General features: G+C 35.3%; 1 protein-coding gene across 3 annotated transcripts in view; it reads right to left on the bottom strand.

Annotated features, from left to right (window-relative positions):
• Nelf-A (Negative elongation factor A) overlaps nt 1–20,264 on the bottom strand; it is a 165,316-nt gene that overhangs the window by 24,721 nt on the left and 120,331 nt on the right. For all 3 annotated transcript variants that reach the window (XM_090391011.1, XM_090391013.1, XM_090391014.1), the window contains exons 8-9: nt 11,916–12,030; nt 96–358 (exon numbers count right to left, since the gene is read on the bottom strand). In XM_090391011.1, the coding sequence (XP_090247137.1) occupies nt 96–358; nt 11,916–12,030 (378 nt within the window). The remainder of the gene's footprint in view (nt 1–95; nt 359–11,915; nt 12,031–20,264) is intronic.

The following is a 20,264-nucleotide window of genomic DNA, read 5'->3' as shown; positions in this document are numbered from 1 at the left end:
AAATTTGTTATATAGTGTTCACTGGAGTGAGGAAAGTAACTACAATATACTTCTTTTCAAATAGAGAAGAAAAACATATATACAATTTTGCATACCGAAAGCTGAAGTGACTTTTTCTGTGGCTGAGGAGTCTGGACCACTTGCTGAGGTTGTGCTATATGTTGGACTTGAACAGCTGAACCTCCCATTGATGCCAAAGTACCAATAGTAGTAGCAGCGGTGTGGGCTAGAACTGTTGCTTGTTCTTGCCCTGTTGTTTGAGAATTCACTGGTGTCTGAAACACTGGTGATTCAACAGTTATCAGCGTCTGTTGGAAGTTTTCTCTTGCCTTTGCTGCAGCTGTAGACAGTGCTGTCACTGCAATTAATACAAAAACATTTATAAGTGTCTGTTGGAAGTTTTCTATTGCATTTGCTGCTGATGTATAGTGCTATCACTGCAATTATTACAAAAACATTACTTCAGACAGAGAGAAATAATGTTTTAAGTGACTGTAATTGATGATGCATGAAAATTATAAAAGTACTATTTTATATATGTGTGTGTGTGTGTCTACAGGTGCTATATGAGTGATTTAAAATTTTCTAGTAAAAATAATGGTAAGTTGTCAATTTTCTCTAAGTTCTTTATATACACATATATTTCCCCCCTAGTCTTATGTATATTCCCCTTACACTTTTTTTTTACAGGCTATTTCCCCAGGCATATATATTTGATGTTTCACTATGTCACATACATGAAAACTAAATTTTCATTTTATATATTTTATTGACAAAGCACACACCCACACACACACACATATATATATATATATATACAGGGTGGTTCAAAATTCCACGTACAAGCTTTGAGGGGAGGTAGAGAACATCAAAATCAACCATATTCACATAGGAAAGCATGACCAGAAACGCCACCTGAAAGTGATAGGTGGCGATGTTCACCAGCGCTTCAGGTGAGCAATTGGGGCTTCCTCATTCAAGCTTTCGATTGTACGAAGAACATGCATCGTTTTACGAAAGCTGAGATGGCAAGCATGCACCTTGTTTACCATATTATGTATCCAACTACTATTGAACTGTTCAGTTACGCCTAATAAAGCTTTTTACACTACTGCCCTATGTTATTTCTGTATCTTTGTGTTCCTCTTAGTACCTTCCAGTGGCATTTCCGGTCATGCTTTCCTATGTGAATATGGTTGATTTTGATGTTCTCTACCTCCCCTCAAAGTTTGTACGTGGAATTTTGAACCACCCTGTATATATAAACACAATATATAAAATCAATTTATCAAATTACATGACCCTTCTGCTCATTCACACACACACACACACACACACACACACACACACACACACACACACACACACACACACACACACACACACACATTCAAAACCTTAAAGCACTGGGTCTTCTGACATTAAATACAAGATATCTACAAAACCAGAAGTTAACATATCTTAGTCAGAGACTCAGGCATTCACAAAAAATGTGGCAAATTTCTCTAAAAAATCAGAACACAAAATTATCATCAATGCTTAAGTTCACTAAGGGAAACCACCAGCAACAAATTTTCTCGCACGTAATCAATCACACAGGCCTCACTTCCCCAGCATATTCAGTTATTTAAAACAAGTACCAAAATATCAAATGTTCTTCATAAAACTCAGAATATCCAGAATAGAAAACAATATACATGTAATGTTCCAGCATTTTTACTTGAAAACTGTCAGTTCTGCACAAACAAAGAATAGCTTTTCATTTAATCTTCACTCAAAAAACCCAAAATCGTAACAGTGAAAGATATATAAACTTGTCAATAGGAACTTGAACATATAAGGAATCCACAAAATACAGCCACTCATTCCTTTTTTGTTAAAGGAAATTATTTCCAACTCTCCCTTATATTATTCTATCTGTTCCCATTTTTTTAATGTTTCCTCTTCCTACATATCTTAAATCTCTCTCTATTTCGTTTGCAGTCAGGCATATACTGTATTCAATTCAACTATGAATGTGTGAAGTATATTAAGAAGTATATTTTTATATACTTCTTGTTTACAGGAAAAGCCAAATTTAACTACTGGATAGTGATATAGTCAACTAGCTCCAGTTAATACCATTATAGTTAACTCATTTACAAAGTATTAAAAATTCCCTGTCAAAGTCACACAGCAACAATGCTCTTGTGAATGAAATTTTCTACAGCAAATGACAGTAAACTGTTTAGTTTCAACAAGTCTGCTATACTGTTACAGCTGACAACAGTGTTTTAAAAATAATACAAGGCATGCAAGTTTCCTGATGGAACAATAACATCCTCTAAAGATAAGGCAGATGTTTTGGCATCAGTCTTTTCCTCAAACTCTTGTTTAGATGATAAAGGAAAATCTTTTCTCATTATTCCATAAACTATCCACAGCATGCCTCCTCTGATCTTTCATCAAAAGGACATCAGAAAAATACTCAATAGCCTTGACACCAATAAGTCTCTTGTCCATGGGCAAGAGAGTGCCGATGTCATCAATGTTTTGATGGAATTTAGTCAATTCCATTGTAGAAATATTTTCATAATTTCATTTTGGTGGTATCATCTAGCTCCCTATGTTGAGACATTTGGTTTTCATTAGCCTTGGATTTTTCTTTTTGAAGAATTGTGGTTAGCCAGTGTCCATCATTTCTTCATTAGGAAAAATATCAAAAATGTCATCAAATTAGACTCCTTCTTGGGCACTTGTTTTATCTTTCTGTGGGGGAATGGAGATATCCATGCATCTATTAATGGGTCTAGAGGCATGTCTTTGATCCTCTGTGATGCACATTCCATTATGTTTTTTTTTTTTTTTTAATTAGTGGGTTCTCATGTAATGAGTCCATTTTTGGCATGCTCTCAGATATTGCAACTTTTTTTTGGTATACTACTACTGTTTTTTTTGTCTTCTGTATGGGATGTTCTGCTCAGTTTTTATTTCTAGAATCTCCTTTTCATCCTTCCCCCCTTTGGTATGGTTGAGAGTACAATGGGTGATCTTCCTCATAATTAGAGCATTTTGCTGTTTTCCTCTTATAGTCTTTGCTCTTGTGATCTTTACTGCCACATCAGGAAGAGATGCCAGAGCCATGACAAGCAGTTTGAGAATGACCATACCTTTGACATTTAAAGCAGCACAAAGAGTTTCATATGTCAAGCCTAAATGTGCAGTTTAGATATTTCACTTTCACAGATGGTGGTTTAGGTGCATTGAAAGTAAGAATATTCGTTTTGGGAACCAGGAATACTACCTCTTATGGCTCTAACTACTTGGGCTTTCATTTCAGAGCAGATCTTTTCTTCTGGTACATCAACGAGGTTCCACTCTGATATTACTCCTTGAGAAGAGTTCAAAGTTTGTGTGTGTGTGTGTGTGTGTGTGTGTGTGTGTGTGTGTGGTGGTGGTGGTGGTGGGGAGTTACAGTGATTTGTATTCTTTCTGATGAATGTTGCACAAAGCTGAGGATCTGACTGTGTCTGCTTAGTTGTTTCTATGAATGTCTCCTGAACAAACTTTCTTCACTGATTTTGGAGATCCTGGCAACTTCGCCAATCAAAGGAAGTAAGAACATCTCTTTCTTTCTTTGATGTATCATTCTTTATACTGTTTTCAGTTGATGTTTCAATTGTTCCTGGACATTGTTAGGGTATGTTTAGGGGTCTCTAATAAACTTGAGGATGACATTACTCATTCTCAATGGGAGTTTGATTCAGAGATAGAGATCCCCTCACAAAGGAGCCACACATGGATGTGCAAGCAATAATTATGCTCAGGAGTGCAAAGCTAAGGCTATACTGGATGCCATGCCAACACCACAGCCAGCCTCATGACCTGACTATGGGGAGAGGAGACTTATTGCAACATCACTGGTCCTTGCAAGCAAGCCCACCAGTTGAATGATCCTGGTCAGGAAATTACTGGGAGGTTCCCTCTGCCACAAACAGGCGCCTCACATGAAAGGGCTTCGATGTCAATCAATGAAAAGTTATGCACTTTGTGTGATGAGCTCATCAATAGCATATTCCACTTTTGGGTTTTCTAGAAGAAAAAGTACTGCTCAAGCCAGAGATACTGGGAGATTGATAGATAGGGGCCACATAACAAAGACTACAAGAAAACACAACCCAAAGAATAATTGTAGTGATGAAACTAAAACTAACATGTAAGGATAAGGAAGTCAATTTGTCTCTTTACAAAGCTTTGATTTGACCACTCCTGGATTATTATACACAGATCTGGTCTCTTGGTTTCCTAGGAGATGAAGAAGCTGCAGAAAAGGTGGTGCAAAGAAGAGTTACAAAATGATATTGGCAATATGAAATGTAGATTATGAGGACAGAGTATGCAGACTTCAGATATGATAGAGACCTAGAAATATCTGAAAAATTTCACCTCATTTAGTTGTTTTGGCAAAGTTTTCCCGATTCAAAGTTTCTGTATAAGAAACTTTGAATCGAGGCTGTCTTTATACCATGTTGTGCTGAAGCTATTACACCTGTTATTTTTAGGAATTTTGTATTGTCCATATTTATGTAATAAGAATGCTAATTTTTTAACTGTGGGAAAGACAGTATGCCTGTCCTCATTGCTATAAATACAGGTCTAATTTCATTCTTTCTTTCATGTTATTCTATAGTACCATCCTGAATATTTTGTGTTTGTATTCCATGCAGTTATTGAAAGCAACTGGTAATGTCACAAAGAACGCATTAGTTTGTGTCATGTCTCATAGAAAGGAATGCACTGTTTGGCGGAAGGGGAAAACTGGGAAGCACCCCATTACACTTTGGAAAATTTAAAAGCTGCTTACCTTAAAGAAGATATCCTTAAATCTAACAAACAATTATATATTCTCATCTATTTAAAAAAAAAAAGTTCTCTTTGTACATTTTAAAAGCTAATATAAATAAATAAAAAAAACTGGCAATATAAGTAATGCAATGATTAATAAATGAAGTATAGTTCTACATAATTCTGTTAATAATGTGTATTGCAATATACAGCATGAATATTATATATTGCAACATACATAGTGCAATCTAAATTATACATTTTATACTTATAAACGTAAATTTTACCAATATAACTAATAATAAATATCACAAGATAAATTAATAAATGTTATGAATATATGCAAGAACTTTCAATAGGGTCTTTTCATTTTGTGTTAAAAAAATAAAATAAAAAAAACAAACAATGTATGATTTTTGCTGTATTAACCCCATACACACATGAATATAGTTTAAATATATCACTGTTCATTAACTTCATATCCATATTTCAATGTAACATTAATATTACAATTTTAATGTGTACTTTATATCCACGGCAACTTTGACAAGTATATATGTCAAGCCAGTTGGGTAGTAAAGACACTTTTTTCCCCTTTCCTTACAGGAAAGAAACAAACTTATACTGTAGAAATAAAATTAAAATTAATTATTTGATACTATGAGCATGTTACAAACTCAGTTTATCGGAAATTCTTTTGGATATAAAATCTTGCTTGTCTACATTGCTCCCTTCTTTATGGAAATTTTTTATTTTTAAAGACAAGCACTGAAGGTTGTGCCAAAACAATTTCCCCATTCTTCCCAGGAAAAACAAAATATTTCAGCAATTTGAAAAACAGTTTGCAGTTATTTCTAGTAATAAATAAATTTATTTCTACATTTGATCTGATGTTATATATTTGAGGTAGGCACAATTTAACTATTTTTTTCAATGCTTCTAAAATGAAATTCATGTTTATCTCTTGTTAAAAAAAAAGATTTCTGGTTGCAACTTTTTTACAGTTAACTCATGAACATCAATATTGTGCATAAATATTAGGATATTGGGATTAAAATTCCAATATCCTAATATTTATGCACAATAAAAGAAACAAAACTACCAGTGACGTTATCCTTTTAAAATCAGGCAGGACAGTAGCTAACATATTTCATTCTTTCATTCAGCTGAATTAAAGATTAGTTTCTCCAGGATTGCTGCTTGCAATTAATCCCTATGAGACATTACTTGAAAAAAAAAAAAAAAGTAACATACATCACAGCTGAATTCAGAGAGTTGAATTCCCGATGACTGGAGTAGAGGACTCATAGTACCTATCTACAAAAAGGGAAGTAAAACAATGCAAGAATTACAGAGGGATTTCGCTGATGAGTGTTGCTGGTAAGATTTATGCAAGTATATCTGAGAAACAACCAAGAAAAATGCAGATAAGGTTGGAGAAGAACAATTCAGGTTCAGGCTAAAGAAGATGTCAGGATCAGAATTTCACTTTTAGACAAATAGCTGAGAAACCATGAAAATATAACAATGATCCATATTTAAGTTAAGGGGATAATAAATCCCTCATTTTAAAGCCGGATACGAAACTCGGAGATCGAAATCTAAGAGTTTCATGCCGAAGAACTATTGGCGAGTCCAAGCATAAGTGATGACTTACACTTGGACTCGCTGATAGTTCTTCGGCATGAAACTCTATGACAAGTTGCCAAGTGGAAAGTGGTTCAAAATGCTTCAGTTATATGGTGTAAATGGGACATTATTTGAGATGTATACCATCAGTTAGAGTTAAAGTACAGGAGGATGGTTTGATGTTAAATCAAGTGTGAGATGACTGGTGTACATTATCCTCACTGTATGCATCCCCCACAGGGGGGGTCTGGTTTTCTTAAACAACTAGAACAAAAATTATTAAAGCAACTGATATAACCACAAGAAAGAACATATCTTAAAACCCTTTAACTCCCATAGCTTCATTTGGTATAACTATTAGTTGGATAGTTATTAGTTATATCAGTTGCTTTAATATAATTTTTGTTCTAGGTGTTTATCATGGAACTTTCCAGACCCCCCACCTTGTATATATGGATCACATTATGAAGTTAAGTGGTTTAAACCAGATATAAAAATTGGAGATGTTAATCTCAGCTCTTTGCTTTATGCAGAAGATGTTATACTTCTAAATAAATCCAGTACAAGCCTGCAAGATTCCCTGACTAAATCGAATAGCTGCTGTAATAAATATGGTATAAAAACCAGCATTAAAAAGACAGACAATGAAAACAGGCTGATATTGAGAACATCAACTGCATCCTGAATGGGGAACCTATAGAACAAGTAAAACATTTCAGCTATTTAGGTACAATTTTTAGTGAAGATGGCATTTTAAATTTGGAAATAGAAAGCAGAATTGGCAAAGCTGGTATTGTAGGAAGTCAACTGAATAAATTTATATGGAATAAGAGAGAAATTAACCAAAACACTAAACTAGCTATATACAAGACAGTGTTCAAACTTATGGATCTGTGAACTGGATTAGAAATAAAACTCTTGATCAAAGATTGGAGACCACAGATACGAGAGTCCTGAGAAAGATCAGGGGACAAAACAGATGGCATCAACGGCAGTATCATATTAAAAATTATGACATTAAGGAACAAACTTGATATTGTCAGCATTCTGGAATGTATTAGCAGAGCTAATCTCATATCACTTAAACAGAATGACAGATTCCTATCTTCTCCAATCATCTCTAATATTTCTAAATTAGTTTTTTTGGTAGTCCATGGGACTCTAAGAATTCTTCTGAGGATCCACATTTTTGCCAGTATGGCAGGAAAAAAGACCTAAAGAAAGATAATCTCAGTGGATTGATACAGTAAAAAGTGCCTTAGAAGACAGAAATATATAATATTGGAAAATTATCGATAGGAAGTTAGTAATCATGTAGTAGTACTATCATAATATCCTGTATGCTCCTGAGGGCATATGTCAGTAATTTGATTATGGTATCACAGATCAAAATATTTATTTGTGTGTGTGTATATAGAAAATACCAGTATCACAATTATTCCACTAAAAACTGAAGTCATTTTTGGTAAGCATATTTCATTCCACATAGCATTTTTTTTTTTTTTTTTTTTTTTTTTTTTTTTTGCCTATATTGATTTTCACTAGTAGTAGTATTTTTTTAAAATTTTAATATTAGGCATGTATACTTTTTATAATCTTATAAAAAATCACCATAAAGATCTGCAATGATATACTTTATATCATCATCATCATCATCAAATTCCTGCCATGTACCCTCAAGGGGTGTACAGGATATGATAGTACTACATGAAAAAAATTACATCATTATTAATTTCCTATCTACAATTTTCCTCCAAATCAGTCTGTTACTTGTCAAGACTCCAACATTATCAGATCTTATATTTCTATCGTCTAAAGAATTTTGTACCATATCAATCCATCTATATCTTGGTATTCCTCTGGGTCATTTTGCTAATCTTTCCTCGCCCATTCTGTTTAAGTGACCATACCACCTAAGATTAGCTCTGCTAACGCATTCCTGGATGCTGACAATGTCAAGTTCTTTCCTAATAGCCTCGTTTTTAATATGATATTGCCATTGATGCCATCTGTTCATGCCTATAATCTTTCTCAGGACTCTCATATCTGTGGTCTCTAGTCTTTGGTCAAGTGTTTTACTTCTGACCCAGCTCTCAGATCCATAAGTTAAAACTGGTTTGAACACTGTCTTGTACACAGCTAATTTAGTGTTCCGACTGATTTCTCTCTTATTCCATATGAATTTATTCAATTGACTTCCCACCATACCAGCTTTGCTGATTCTTTTGTCTATCTCTATATTTAATTTACCATCTTCAGTAAAAATCGTGCCTAAATAGCTGAAATGTTTCACTTGTTCCACAGGTTTTTCATTCACAACACAGTTGACATCTTCAATGATTCTGCCTATTTTCATTGTCTTTGTCTTCCCATTGCTGACCTTCATACCATATCTATTACAACAGCTATTCAATTTAGTCAGAGAATCTTGCAGACTTGTAGCAGATTTATTTAGAAGTATAACATCATCCGCATAAAGCAAAGAGCTGACATTAACATCTCCAATTTTGATATCATGTTTAATACCACTTTCCTTCATAATGTGATCCATATAGATAATGAATAACAGAGGGGATAATGTACATCCTTGTCTCACACCAGATTTAATATTAAACCATCTTCCTGTACTTCCTTCAATTCTAACTGCTGACTTACAACTCAAATAAAGACTAAGTATTGCTTGATATAATGCCCCATTGACACCATATAACTGAAGCGTATTGAATAGCTTCTCTCTTGGCACCTTGTCATATGCCTTTTTCAGATCGACAAAACTTAAATACAGATCTTTGTTATATTCCCATGCTTTCTCGACTATTTGTCGTAAAGTGAAGATCTGATATAATGGTAGCTAATATTTTTACAGTATGTTTGTTTAATTGAGAGAGAATCACCCTTATCTTTCTTATTTCAATCCACCATTCTTAGAGTTGCAGTACCTGTTTATAACGTCAAAGTTTTCTTTGACTATAAAGTAATGATATGATGAAGTTAGTTACACTGTAAATTGCTGACTTTTATTTTTTAGTTTTTTTTTTTTAGAAGACCAAGATATAAGTGGATTGATACGGTAAAAAGTGCCTTAGATGATAGAAATGTAAGATCTGATAATGTTGGAGTCTTGACAAGTAACAGACTGATTTGGAGGAAAATTGTAGATAGGAAGTTAGTAATGATGTAATTTTTTTCATGTAGTACTATCATATCCTGTATACCCCTTGAGGGTACATGGCAGGAATTTGATGATGATGATGATGTGATTATTTTTTAGTTACATCACACTTTAGTACAGGGATCAATTTGTTCCTGGTTTAGATGAAATTGCTTACAATTCATTTTACAGTGAATTGCCATTTGAAGGATTGTTTTTTGAAGAACTGCCTTTCATTGGATTGATTTTTCTGTTAACTGTTTTCAATGAATTTTCTGCATACTAATTTTAATATTAGGTTTAATGTCACTTTCCTCATAACATCATTTATACAAACGATGAATAACAGAGTGCACTCACATCTTACAAGATTTTACAGTAAACATAGCTGTAGCTTCTTCAACTTAACTAGTGAATTACAATTTAAATATAGACTATGTATAGCTTAATATAATATCCCATTTACAAGTGTCTTGAATATCTTTTTCCTTGATGCTTTTTACATGCCTTTTCCAAATCAAACTTAAATATAGATTTCGGTTATATTTATGATTTTTCAACTGTCTTATCTTGAAGTGAAAAATCTGATTCTGACCTTCAGGATAAATAAGAATTTTGAAAGCAATTCAGCACATATGCTGTATTTATTTACTACAGGCCTTGGGCTCTTGTTTATGGTCAGTGATTTATATATATCTGTGTGTGTGTGTGTGTGTGTGTGTGTGTGTGTAATCATTCCAAACATCTAGTTATCTTCAGCTATGTCATGTTTATTGTCTCCAATTCCCTTTACAGTATTTTTCCCTTCATTTCGAAACTTTTTTTAATAGCCTTCCTGACATTTATCTTCTATATTCTTACTAAAGCTTCTCAAGACTTGTTTAACTATTTTTAGCCCTGCTTTGCTTTTATACATTTTTCTCTATGATCTCACACATGTACACTTGTCTGTTAGGAACTTTTTATACACTTTACTTTTCTTTTTGCATGACCTCTTTAACTTCCTGAGTCCAACATGGAGTTATTTTTTCTATCCTTCACCAACCATGGTGGCCAAGTGGTTAGCATATCTACTCTTGAACCAACAGGCTGCAGTATAATAAATTTAGTTTAATCCTTTATCCAAGTGTGAGCAAACAAAGTTTGCACCTGAAAGTATCTTCAGAACTGGGGTAAGGTGGTACAACACCAGGACACTCCTTGCAAAGGTGGAGCAAGCTACCAACACCCCTATCTCAGTATCTCCCGTAATGCATAATGAAAAATAAACTTTCAACATCTTTCTCTAAATCCAGAGTAATTTATTAAAAAAGGGTGGCACACCATTTGGCAACTCCTATAGGTAGAGCTGACCTGATAATGCTTCTGCCTGGTATCTCAACTTGGGCCCGGCTCCCACTGAAGAGACCTCAATAAAGGTCGAAACTAGTCTGGGTTGTGGCCCTTCCCTTAATGCATAACATTAGACATATCCACAAGGAGATGTGTTTTGCATTATGGGAGATACTGAGATAGGAGTGTTGGTAGCTTCCTCCACCTTTGTAAGGAGTGACCTGGTGTTGTACCACCTTACCCCAGTCCTGAAGATACTTTCAGGTGTAAACTTTGTTTGCTCACACTTGGATAAAGGATTAAACTAAATTTATTACGCTCTAACCAAGTGAAAAATAAACTTTCAACAGGCTGCAGATTTGAATCCCACTATGGACATGGATGTTTGCGAATGTCTTTAGGTGGAGATGGATTTCATTAGCTGGTGTAAGACCACCGACCAGCTTATAAGAGGCCTGAAATTGCTTGAAAAAGTTCCATGTTTGGTCTCTAGAGCAGGATTTCTGAACTTGGTTAAAAATAAATTTAATATATATATATATATATATATTTACTTATCTATGCAGGTCCACAGTTTCTAAAATTAAGATTAAAAAATATACACGACTTAAAAAAAAAAGAGGAATTTATAGGTAATGACAACTTTGAAAGAAGTCATTTGGAAGTTAAGCAGGATTTATACCAGGATGCACAACCTTAGATCTGTCTCTACTTACTTATTAAAATAATAATTATTTTCTTACATAAAATATCTTTTCTCGAAGTAGAATATTTGTATACTTAATAGCAATCCACTATTATTACAGTGGTAGTTACTTCCTTTTGAGTCATGCATTGCATACAAAATTTTCAGTGCTATTAAGTCTATCAATTTTCAAAGCTTCCAAATCCAATTCTCTAATTTGTAGGAATTTATTAGAACAAGACTTACAACATACAGAAAAATATAACCATTATGTTATATTTTATGCAAATTTACCTGGTAGAGTAGCTGAGCCACCAACAGCCGTTGGAAGAGAAGAACTTGAAGTTACTGGAACATAACTTGCTGTTCCTGGTGATGGCGTTATGACAGGAATGCTAGGTGTTGGAAGCTAAATAAAGCATTTTAGTATTATAATAAACACATGACTTTTAATTTTTAAATGAACTATCATTATCTACAACTGCATCAAATTCTAGAAAACTTATATTGTCTTACTCATCTAGATGCATGAACACAGATTCTGGTTTGGTTTAACAAAAAACATCCATCAGAATTTTATGAAATCCATTCAGAATACTAATTTCTTAAACTCTGTAATCAGGAATTCATAAGTGTGTATACTTTTACTCATCCGAGTGTTCAGAGAAACCAGTTTGTATATAAATGAGTAATGCCACTGTCATTAGTCTACCAATGAATTATGAGATGGCCATTCATGGCATGAACAAATCAGGTTGGAATTCTGGCTGAAGATGAACACTGCCACCCCTTTCATATGAGGTCATGGCCTTCAGCTGATAAGTCATTATAAAGTTTATGTGATCTAAATTATTTTTTATAAATTATGGAATTTTTTTTTTTTTTTTTTTTTTTTTCACATTCTCTAGATAAGTGCTCTACTTCATTACACACATAGCAGCAGATAGTACAACTATGGATTCTTCCCCACCAGCCAATTTCTTTATGGAACATTTAAAAAAAAAAACATGTCCTTGATACTGATATTCTCAAACTTTCTATTTGGGCAAGATACATTGATGATGTGTTCGCTATTTGGCTACATGTCTGAGCTCCATTACACTCTTTCCTCCACCTCAACAGTCATCATCATCAAATTCCTGACATGTACTGTACAGTCAAGGGGCGTACAGGATATGATATGGCTACATGAAAAATGTACATTATTACTAATTTTCTATCTACAATTTTCCTTCAAATATGATTTGGAGAAAAATTTATATTTATTTCTATCTTCTAAGGCACTTTTTACCATATCAATCCACCTATAGCTTTCTTCCTCTGGGTCTTTTTCCTACCAACCTGGCAGAGAACACTTGTTTTGCTAATCTTTCCTCTCCCATTCTGTTTTAGTGACCATACCACCTGAGATTAGCTCTGCTAACACATTCTGGGATGCTGACAATGTCAAGTTCTTTCCTCATATTCTATTTTTTAATATGATATTGTTATTGATGCCCCTAATCTTTCTGGACACTTATATCTGCAGTTTCCAGGCTTTGGTCAAGTGTTTTGCTTCTGACCCAGCTCTCAGATCCATAAGTTAAAATTGGTATGAACACCGTCTTGTATAGAGCTAATTTAGTGTTTTGACTAATTTCTCTCTTATTCCATTGACTTCCTACCATACCAGCTTTGTTGATTCTGTTGTCTATTTCCATATTTAATTTACCATCTTGATTAAAAATCATACCTAAGTAGCTGAAATGTTATACTTGTTCTACAGGTTCTCCATTCAAAATGCAGTTGATATTTTCAATACTTCTACCTATTTTCATTGTCTTTGTCTTGTTATTGCCCACCTTCATACCATATCTATTACAACAGTTTTCAATTTAGTCAGGGAATCTTGCAGACTTGTACTGGATTTATTTAGAAGTATAACATCTTCTGAATAAAACAAAGAGCTGAGATTAACATCTCCAATTTTGATATCAGGTTTAATACACTCTCCTTCATAATGTGATCTATATATAATGAATAACAGAGGGGGATAACGTACATCCTTGTCTTGTTATATTCCCATGATTTCTCAACTATTTGTCGTAAAGTGAAAATCTGATCCTGACAGCCTCTTTTTGGCCTGAATCGACTTGTTATTCACCAAGCTTTTCTTCCACGATCCTTCTCAACCATTTCTCAAGTATACTTATGTAAATCTTACCAGGAACACTCAGTAGAGAAATACCTTTGTAATTCTCATATTCAGTTTATTTCTCTTTTTATATATGGATACTATGAAAGCTCCTCCAATCATCCAGAATTCGTTCCTCTGTCCAGGCCTTCTGAACTATGCAGTGCAGCCACTGTAACTTTTACACCTTCATACTTGATCATTTCTGGTTGAATAAGACATTTCCACATTTCAGGCCTTTGATGGCTTTTTCTACTTCAAGTACAGGTATGTATTCCTGACTACATCCTTGTTGAGTGTTTTTTACTACTGTGCTATCACAACTTGTTTCATTAGCAATTTTTCAAAGTAATTACTCCATACTTCAAGGTATCTTTTTCTCCAGTTTTCATGCCACCCTTATTGTCTCTAATTCCTTTTACAGCACTCTTTCCTCCATTTCTGCGCTTCTTCAACAACCTCCAGAATATCTTGCTACCTTCTTGATATTTATTTTCTATGTTCTTGCCAAAGTCCTCCCATGACTTCTATATAGCCAGTTAGTGTTTAGCTTTCTTACATTTGTCTCTGTATTCTCTAAGAGCAAAAGCTGACTTATTTGCCAGGAACCTTTGATATGCTTTCTTCTTTTCCTTCACTGCCTCTTTAACTTCCTGTGTCCACCATGGAGTTCTGATTTTTCTATCCTTGCAAACAACCTCACCACATGCCTCTCTGGCAGAATCAATCAGTGTTTTCTTCAGGGCTTGCCACTGAATCTCAAAGGTTTGGTTCCTTTGAGATTCAAACCAGTCAATGTCCCGAGTAGCAATCCAACAGGTAATTACAATTATTATTAGGTTTGCTCTTTTCTCCAAATTTTCCCCAAATATTTTTGTATGTCTGACAATCATTTCCCACTCAGCTATTTAGATCCTCAACAAGGACCAACTTTTCATTTTTCATTGTGTCAGTTGCTTTCTCTAAAGCCTCAAAATATTCCCCCACTTCTGCCTTAGTAGAACCTTCTGTGGGTCCATAGGCATAAATAAGTCTGATTGTCCAGTTCCCCATTCTGATATTTGCCCACATCACTTTACTTGAGACACTCAGCTAGCTCCATTTCCTTGTCATTCAGGCTTCTTATGTTGATTATGTCGATCGTGAACTCTGGTGATGTTGGGTTGGGGTGTGTTTTAGGATTTGTTCCAGTAGCTGACTTTTTGTTCGCCCTTGTTACCTGCCGATGCCTGAGCTGGCACGAAATTTTGTCACGTTGTACCATCCTTTTGTATTGTGGTTTAATAATATTGCGGCCAATAAGAATACAATTTGGTTGACTTAATCCCAAATTTCCAGCCCATCATTGTTCGTTCAGTATCCAGGTAGATACCTAACAGGGTGTGCTACGAGAAGATGAGGATTGGACATTAGGTCAGAAGCACTGGTTAGTTCTCTGCATTCCTTTAAAGGCTATGTGGAGGTCTCCTCTCAGTTATACAGCTTTGACCCTTAAGCACACCACCTCAAAATCTAGTCCACTATAAATAAAGAAAATAATAATAGCCTGCTTTTTCAAGATATCCTAATCAAGTCCCAATGTCTTTCTTTCTTTCTCAGTTTATGGGAAACCCATCCACACAGGTGGGTGGGTTTTCTTTTCCATGACCCCCCCTACCTCTAACAGTATGGTATTATCAAAACGTTTGTTAACAGAATCTCCAATCTGTTTTCTGCTCAAGTTTCTCCCTTCAGCTGAACTCTCCTTTATTTGTGAAACCTTCCTGTCCAATGGTTACAATGCTAAAAAGATTAACAAACTGGTTTTTCCTCCCTTCTCCTCATATCCCTCTCTACAAACCGACTACAGTGTAATGCTATTACTATTCCATATATCTGGAGCAGCTCAGAAAAAATAGCTAGAACTATCCCCTCTCTGTTCTGGGTGTTGACAAGGTTTCTTGTTCTTGCAATCTTATTATGGTCAAACTGGGATATGTGCCAACATCGGCCTAGGAAGAACACAAGAAATACAACTGCTGCCACAACCATGGTCGGTCTGGTCTAACTGATAATGATTTGGATAACTTGCACAGAAAAAAAAAAAAAAAAAAACCACTATGATTCACTGCAACAAATATAAACTTGAAAAACATTTCTTAGAATCAGCAGTAGATTTAAACCAGTCTAATCTTAATAAATATGGTTGTGTTAAATTTCCCAAGATTTGGGAAACTAATTCTAAGCAACCATAGAGGTGCCATTGGGCAAGGGGCCTATCATAAAACTTTAAGCTTTTAGTTTAATTTTCTCTGCTTATTGTTTTGAATGTTTTGGTATGTGCTTTTAGAATTTTGAGATTGTATCCTTAATGATGTGTCTATCAAATTATTATTATTATATTTATTAAGAGAGACCTCCAAGGAGTCAGGGACTCATCGAGGGAGGCCACATACTACATGCACCAGCTATTGTACATATCTTTGAATTCATTCACACAGCTTGCTCTCACAACATCCAATGGCAATCCATTCTAATCATGCACCATCCTATGAGAGAAAAATCTAGCTCTCACTGCCTTCTTAGTGGCATTCATTCTCAGCTTCCTAGGATGCCCTATTGTCCTTTTCCCACCATTCATAAATTGAAAAATTCCATCAATTGACATCCTGTATGACCCTTTCAGAAGTCTGTAAGTCTCAACCCTCTTTCTCCTGTTTGCTAGTGTCTGCAGTTTACAAATTCTCAATCTGTCTTCACAATCAGTATTCCATAATCCCAATATCATTTTTAACATCTCCTTTGCACTCTGTCCAATATATCAGAATCACAGCGGAGACCAGACCTGCACACAATAGTCCAAGTGAGGTCTTATCAAGGACTTATAAAGAGGCAAAATGATACCCTTATCTTTATATGTGAATGTTTGTTTTAGCATTGAAATTATCTTTCAAGTTGTTGCAATCTTTGCTACATGATCACCGAACTTTTTTTCTAATATCTTCACTTCCACTCCTGAGATACTAATTGGTCGATAGTTGGATATAATGGTCTTTGCACCACCCTTGTGCAATGGAATTACTATATATTCTTTCCATTCCTACATAATCTTCCCTGTTCTGAGACTCATATTAAACAGCCTGGTCAAAGGAATAGACAGTTCAGCTGAACACTTTTAGCACACACACAGTTTCTTCATCCAGTGAAGAGGTGAGCTCAATGTCGCATGCACCAGGTTGATAGCTTTTAACAAAATGGGCACTCATTAGTTGAACAACCTCTTCTGCATCTGTTATCTTCATTCTACCTGCATTTAGAAGAGTTATTCTTTCATATTCATTCTTTCTTTTACTTGCAGCATATTTAGACTCAGACATATTCATACTAAGACTTTGCTTTCCGTACAACAGTCTGATTATTCTAGCCTGCTGCTTATAACGTTCATAACGGATGTCATCCTTATGCACACAGTATTCCTTCCACATCATCCTTTTCTTATGAATCTCTTGCTTAATTAGATTACACATTGATTTGATTCGTACCCTATGTATTCTTCAAACTCTAAGGACACACTCTGATATCATTCAAATATTGTTTAAATGCACTGTCGATATTCTTCCTATCCATCAACTGATCCCATTTCACTGAACTTAGTATACGCCTCAGTTGGTCATAATTTCCTGCTTTGTAGTTAAAAAAAAAAAACATGCCCTTGATGCTGCTATTCTCAAACTTTCTATTTGGCTCAGATGATGTGTTTGCTATTTGGTGTAAGCCCCATTATGATCCTTCCTCCTCCACCTTAACAGTCAGCACCCCAAAATCTAGTTCACCATAAATAAAGAAAATAATAATAGCCTGCCTTTTTTGCGTAACCTTTTCTGAATGGAACATTCATAAACTTGGTCACTTCCCAAGTGATTATGACATGATCATCACTGTCAACAATCAGAGGCATAATAGTTACATCTTTAACTGAAATGTCCTCTGACACTACAATTAACATCAAATTAACACTCTTTGAACTCTATTTCCTTCTGTTACATTCTGCTTGAGGAAGTTGTCCTGCAACATAATTAAAGTCTCTCGTTATGATTACTTCTTTCGTGCTCATCCTGTCTATTTGGTGATGCATTTCTTCACCACTAGCAAATGATAATATATGATACAATAAACTTTGTATTTCATTGTTCCTCTGTGCTGGATTCAGCCTAATAATGAGTTTTCTGCAGACTGTCCCTTTTCCAGATAAAATCTTATCCTCATATCCTCTGGCATGAAACTGAATTGGTAGCACTACAGTGCTACCAATTGAGATGATGATCTCAGGATTTCCATCACTCTTTTCCAAGGTCTGATTTATTGCTTCTGATTCTCCAATCCAAGCACTTGCTCTGATCTAATAACTGAAATTATTCTTGCTTGGATGAGTGCCTTTATTCTCCATACCACTCAAAATCACCAAGCCTTGGTTCCAAAGCAGTCTAAGCTAAAATGCAACATATACTCAATGGGCCAAAGGACTTCAGCCTCTCACTCAGTTTATATCAGAGTTCATAAAAAATGCAAGAGAGCAAACCTAAAGTAGAACTTTGTAAAGATGAAGTACACTAAGCTTGTCTTACTCAAATAGCAGTCGAACCTTCTTGTTCCTTGGGATCAAATCTTCTGCCATACTAGCCTTATCCCCCCCCCCCTTCTTTATGGAACAATGGTAACATCTAATGATTAAGCTGATTTCTTGTCATGTCTCCAAATCTTGTTTAGGCCCCCCCCCCTCACTATTCCACAAATCACCCTCAGTATGTCTACATCTTTCAAGGAAACATCAGAATAATACTTGATCGCTTTGATACTAAGTCCTCTGGCCTAGGAAGTATTCTTCAAGTTATAATAAGAACTTGTGCTCCAGAATTTGAACATCCTGTACAGATTCTGTCTGGATGCACACTGTGTGTGATGGTAGATTGCTCCCTATCCTCACACCACTCAATTAACGCTGGGATCCCACAAGGTTCAGTCCTCTCACCAACCTTGTTCCTGCTGTACATCAACGACCTACTACAACTGACCTCCAACCCAATAAACAGTTTTGCATATGACAGCACACTACACTCCTCTCTTGCATTTGATAAGCCTTACCCTACACAACTCACCTCATCCTACAGAACGTCAACCACCACCACCCTCAACTCTGATCGCCACGCTATCCTACAATGGGGTTCGGATAACCTCATAAATTTCAACGCCAACAAAACCCAGTTCTGTACTATTTCCCATAAAAAAGAACAACTTTATCCCAGTATCCTTTTCGATGATACCCAAATTTCCAGACAGTCTGAGATCTCACTCCTCGGAATCACCCTCACATCAAACCTCTCCTGGCACAAACATATCTCAAACATTGCATCCTCAGCCTCAAAAAAAACTAGGATTTCTCTTCCACTCAAGACGTTACTTCACCCCTGAACAGCTACCAACATTATACAAGACACAAATCCACCCAACTATTGAATACTGCTCCCACATATGGGGGTGGGGCCCCTAAAAGCGCTCTCAAAATGCCTGACTCAATACAGAGGAGGGCAATTAGACTTATCAATGATCCATCCTTTACCAACTCTCTCCCTCCCACTTTCACACAGATGTTTGGTCTCTACAGTAAGTAAAAAAAAAAAAAAAAAAAAAAAAAAAAAAAAAAAAAAAAAAAAATCAGCTAACGCCTTTTTATTCCCGTATATGGGAGTAGCCCTATCTAACTTTTGGAGACTGAATGGGCAGTTCAATTTCCACTGGTACCAATCGGAGATAGATGGCCTAAGGCTGCAGTAAGTATATTCTACAAATATTTCCATGGGAAATGCTCATCCGAAATAACATCAATAATTCCCCTACTCAGTACTAAGCTCATTAACACATGCAGCTGCTGCACAACATCCCTTCACAGTACACCTAGAAACAAACAGAACAAATTTCTTTTCCTCTTCCTTCATCCCTGCAACTGTTGCACTGTGGAACAGTCTCTCAACGAATACAATTTAAAGTCATTCAAAAACAAATGTAAACAAATTCCTCTTTTCCCAACCTGCCACCCATACACGGTACTAATGTACTATAGGTTGACCAATCAACCTCTTGTGTATGGGCCCAACATAAAAAAGATTCATGCTGAAGTTTCTGGAACAAAAATTGTGAACTATATAATTTATTAATTAAATTAGTTATTTACAGGCCTTGTAAATAATTAATTTCAGGATTGTTAATTAATAAATTATTTATTTTCAATTCAGTTTCATGTAGTTTTTGTTTCACAAACTTGATATGAATGAATGCACTCAGATGAACAGGACAGCTGACTATTCAATGGCATGGAAGGAAGCTTTTAAGTTTTTTCACAACCTTGAAACCCACCAGCGAATTACTGATTTCAAATATGGATTTCATCATTCCCATTCTACAGCAGACCTCATTAACCTTTGGGGACAGGGCAT

This window comes from Typopeltis vanoorti, chromosome 4 (genome assembly GCF_054136105.1).
Source record: "Typopeltis vanoorti isolate ZY-2024b chromosome 4, IOZ_Tvanoo_1.0, whole genome shotgun sequence".
Lineage (NCBI taxonomy): Eukaryota > Metazoa > Arthropoda > Arachnida > Uropygi > Thelyphonidae > Typopeltis > Typopeltis vanoorti.
This window is presented reverse-complemented; position numbering and strand designations above follow the sequence as displayed.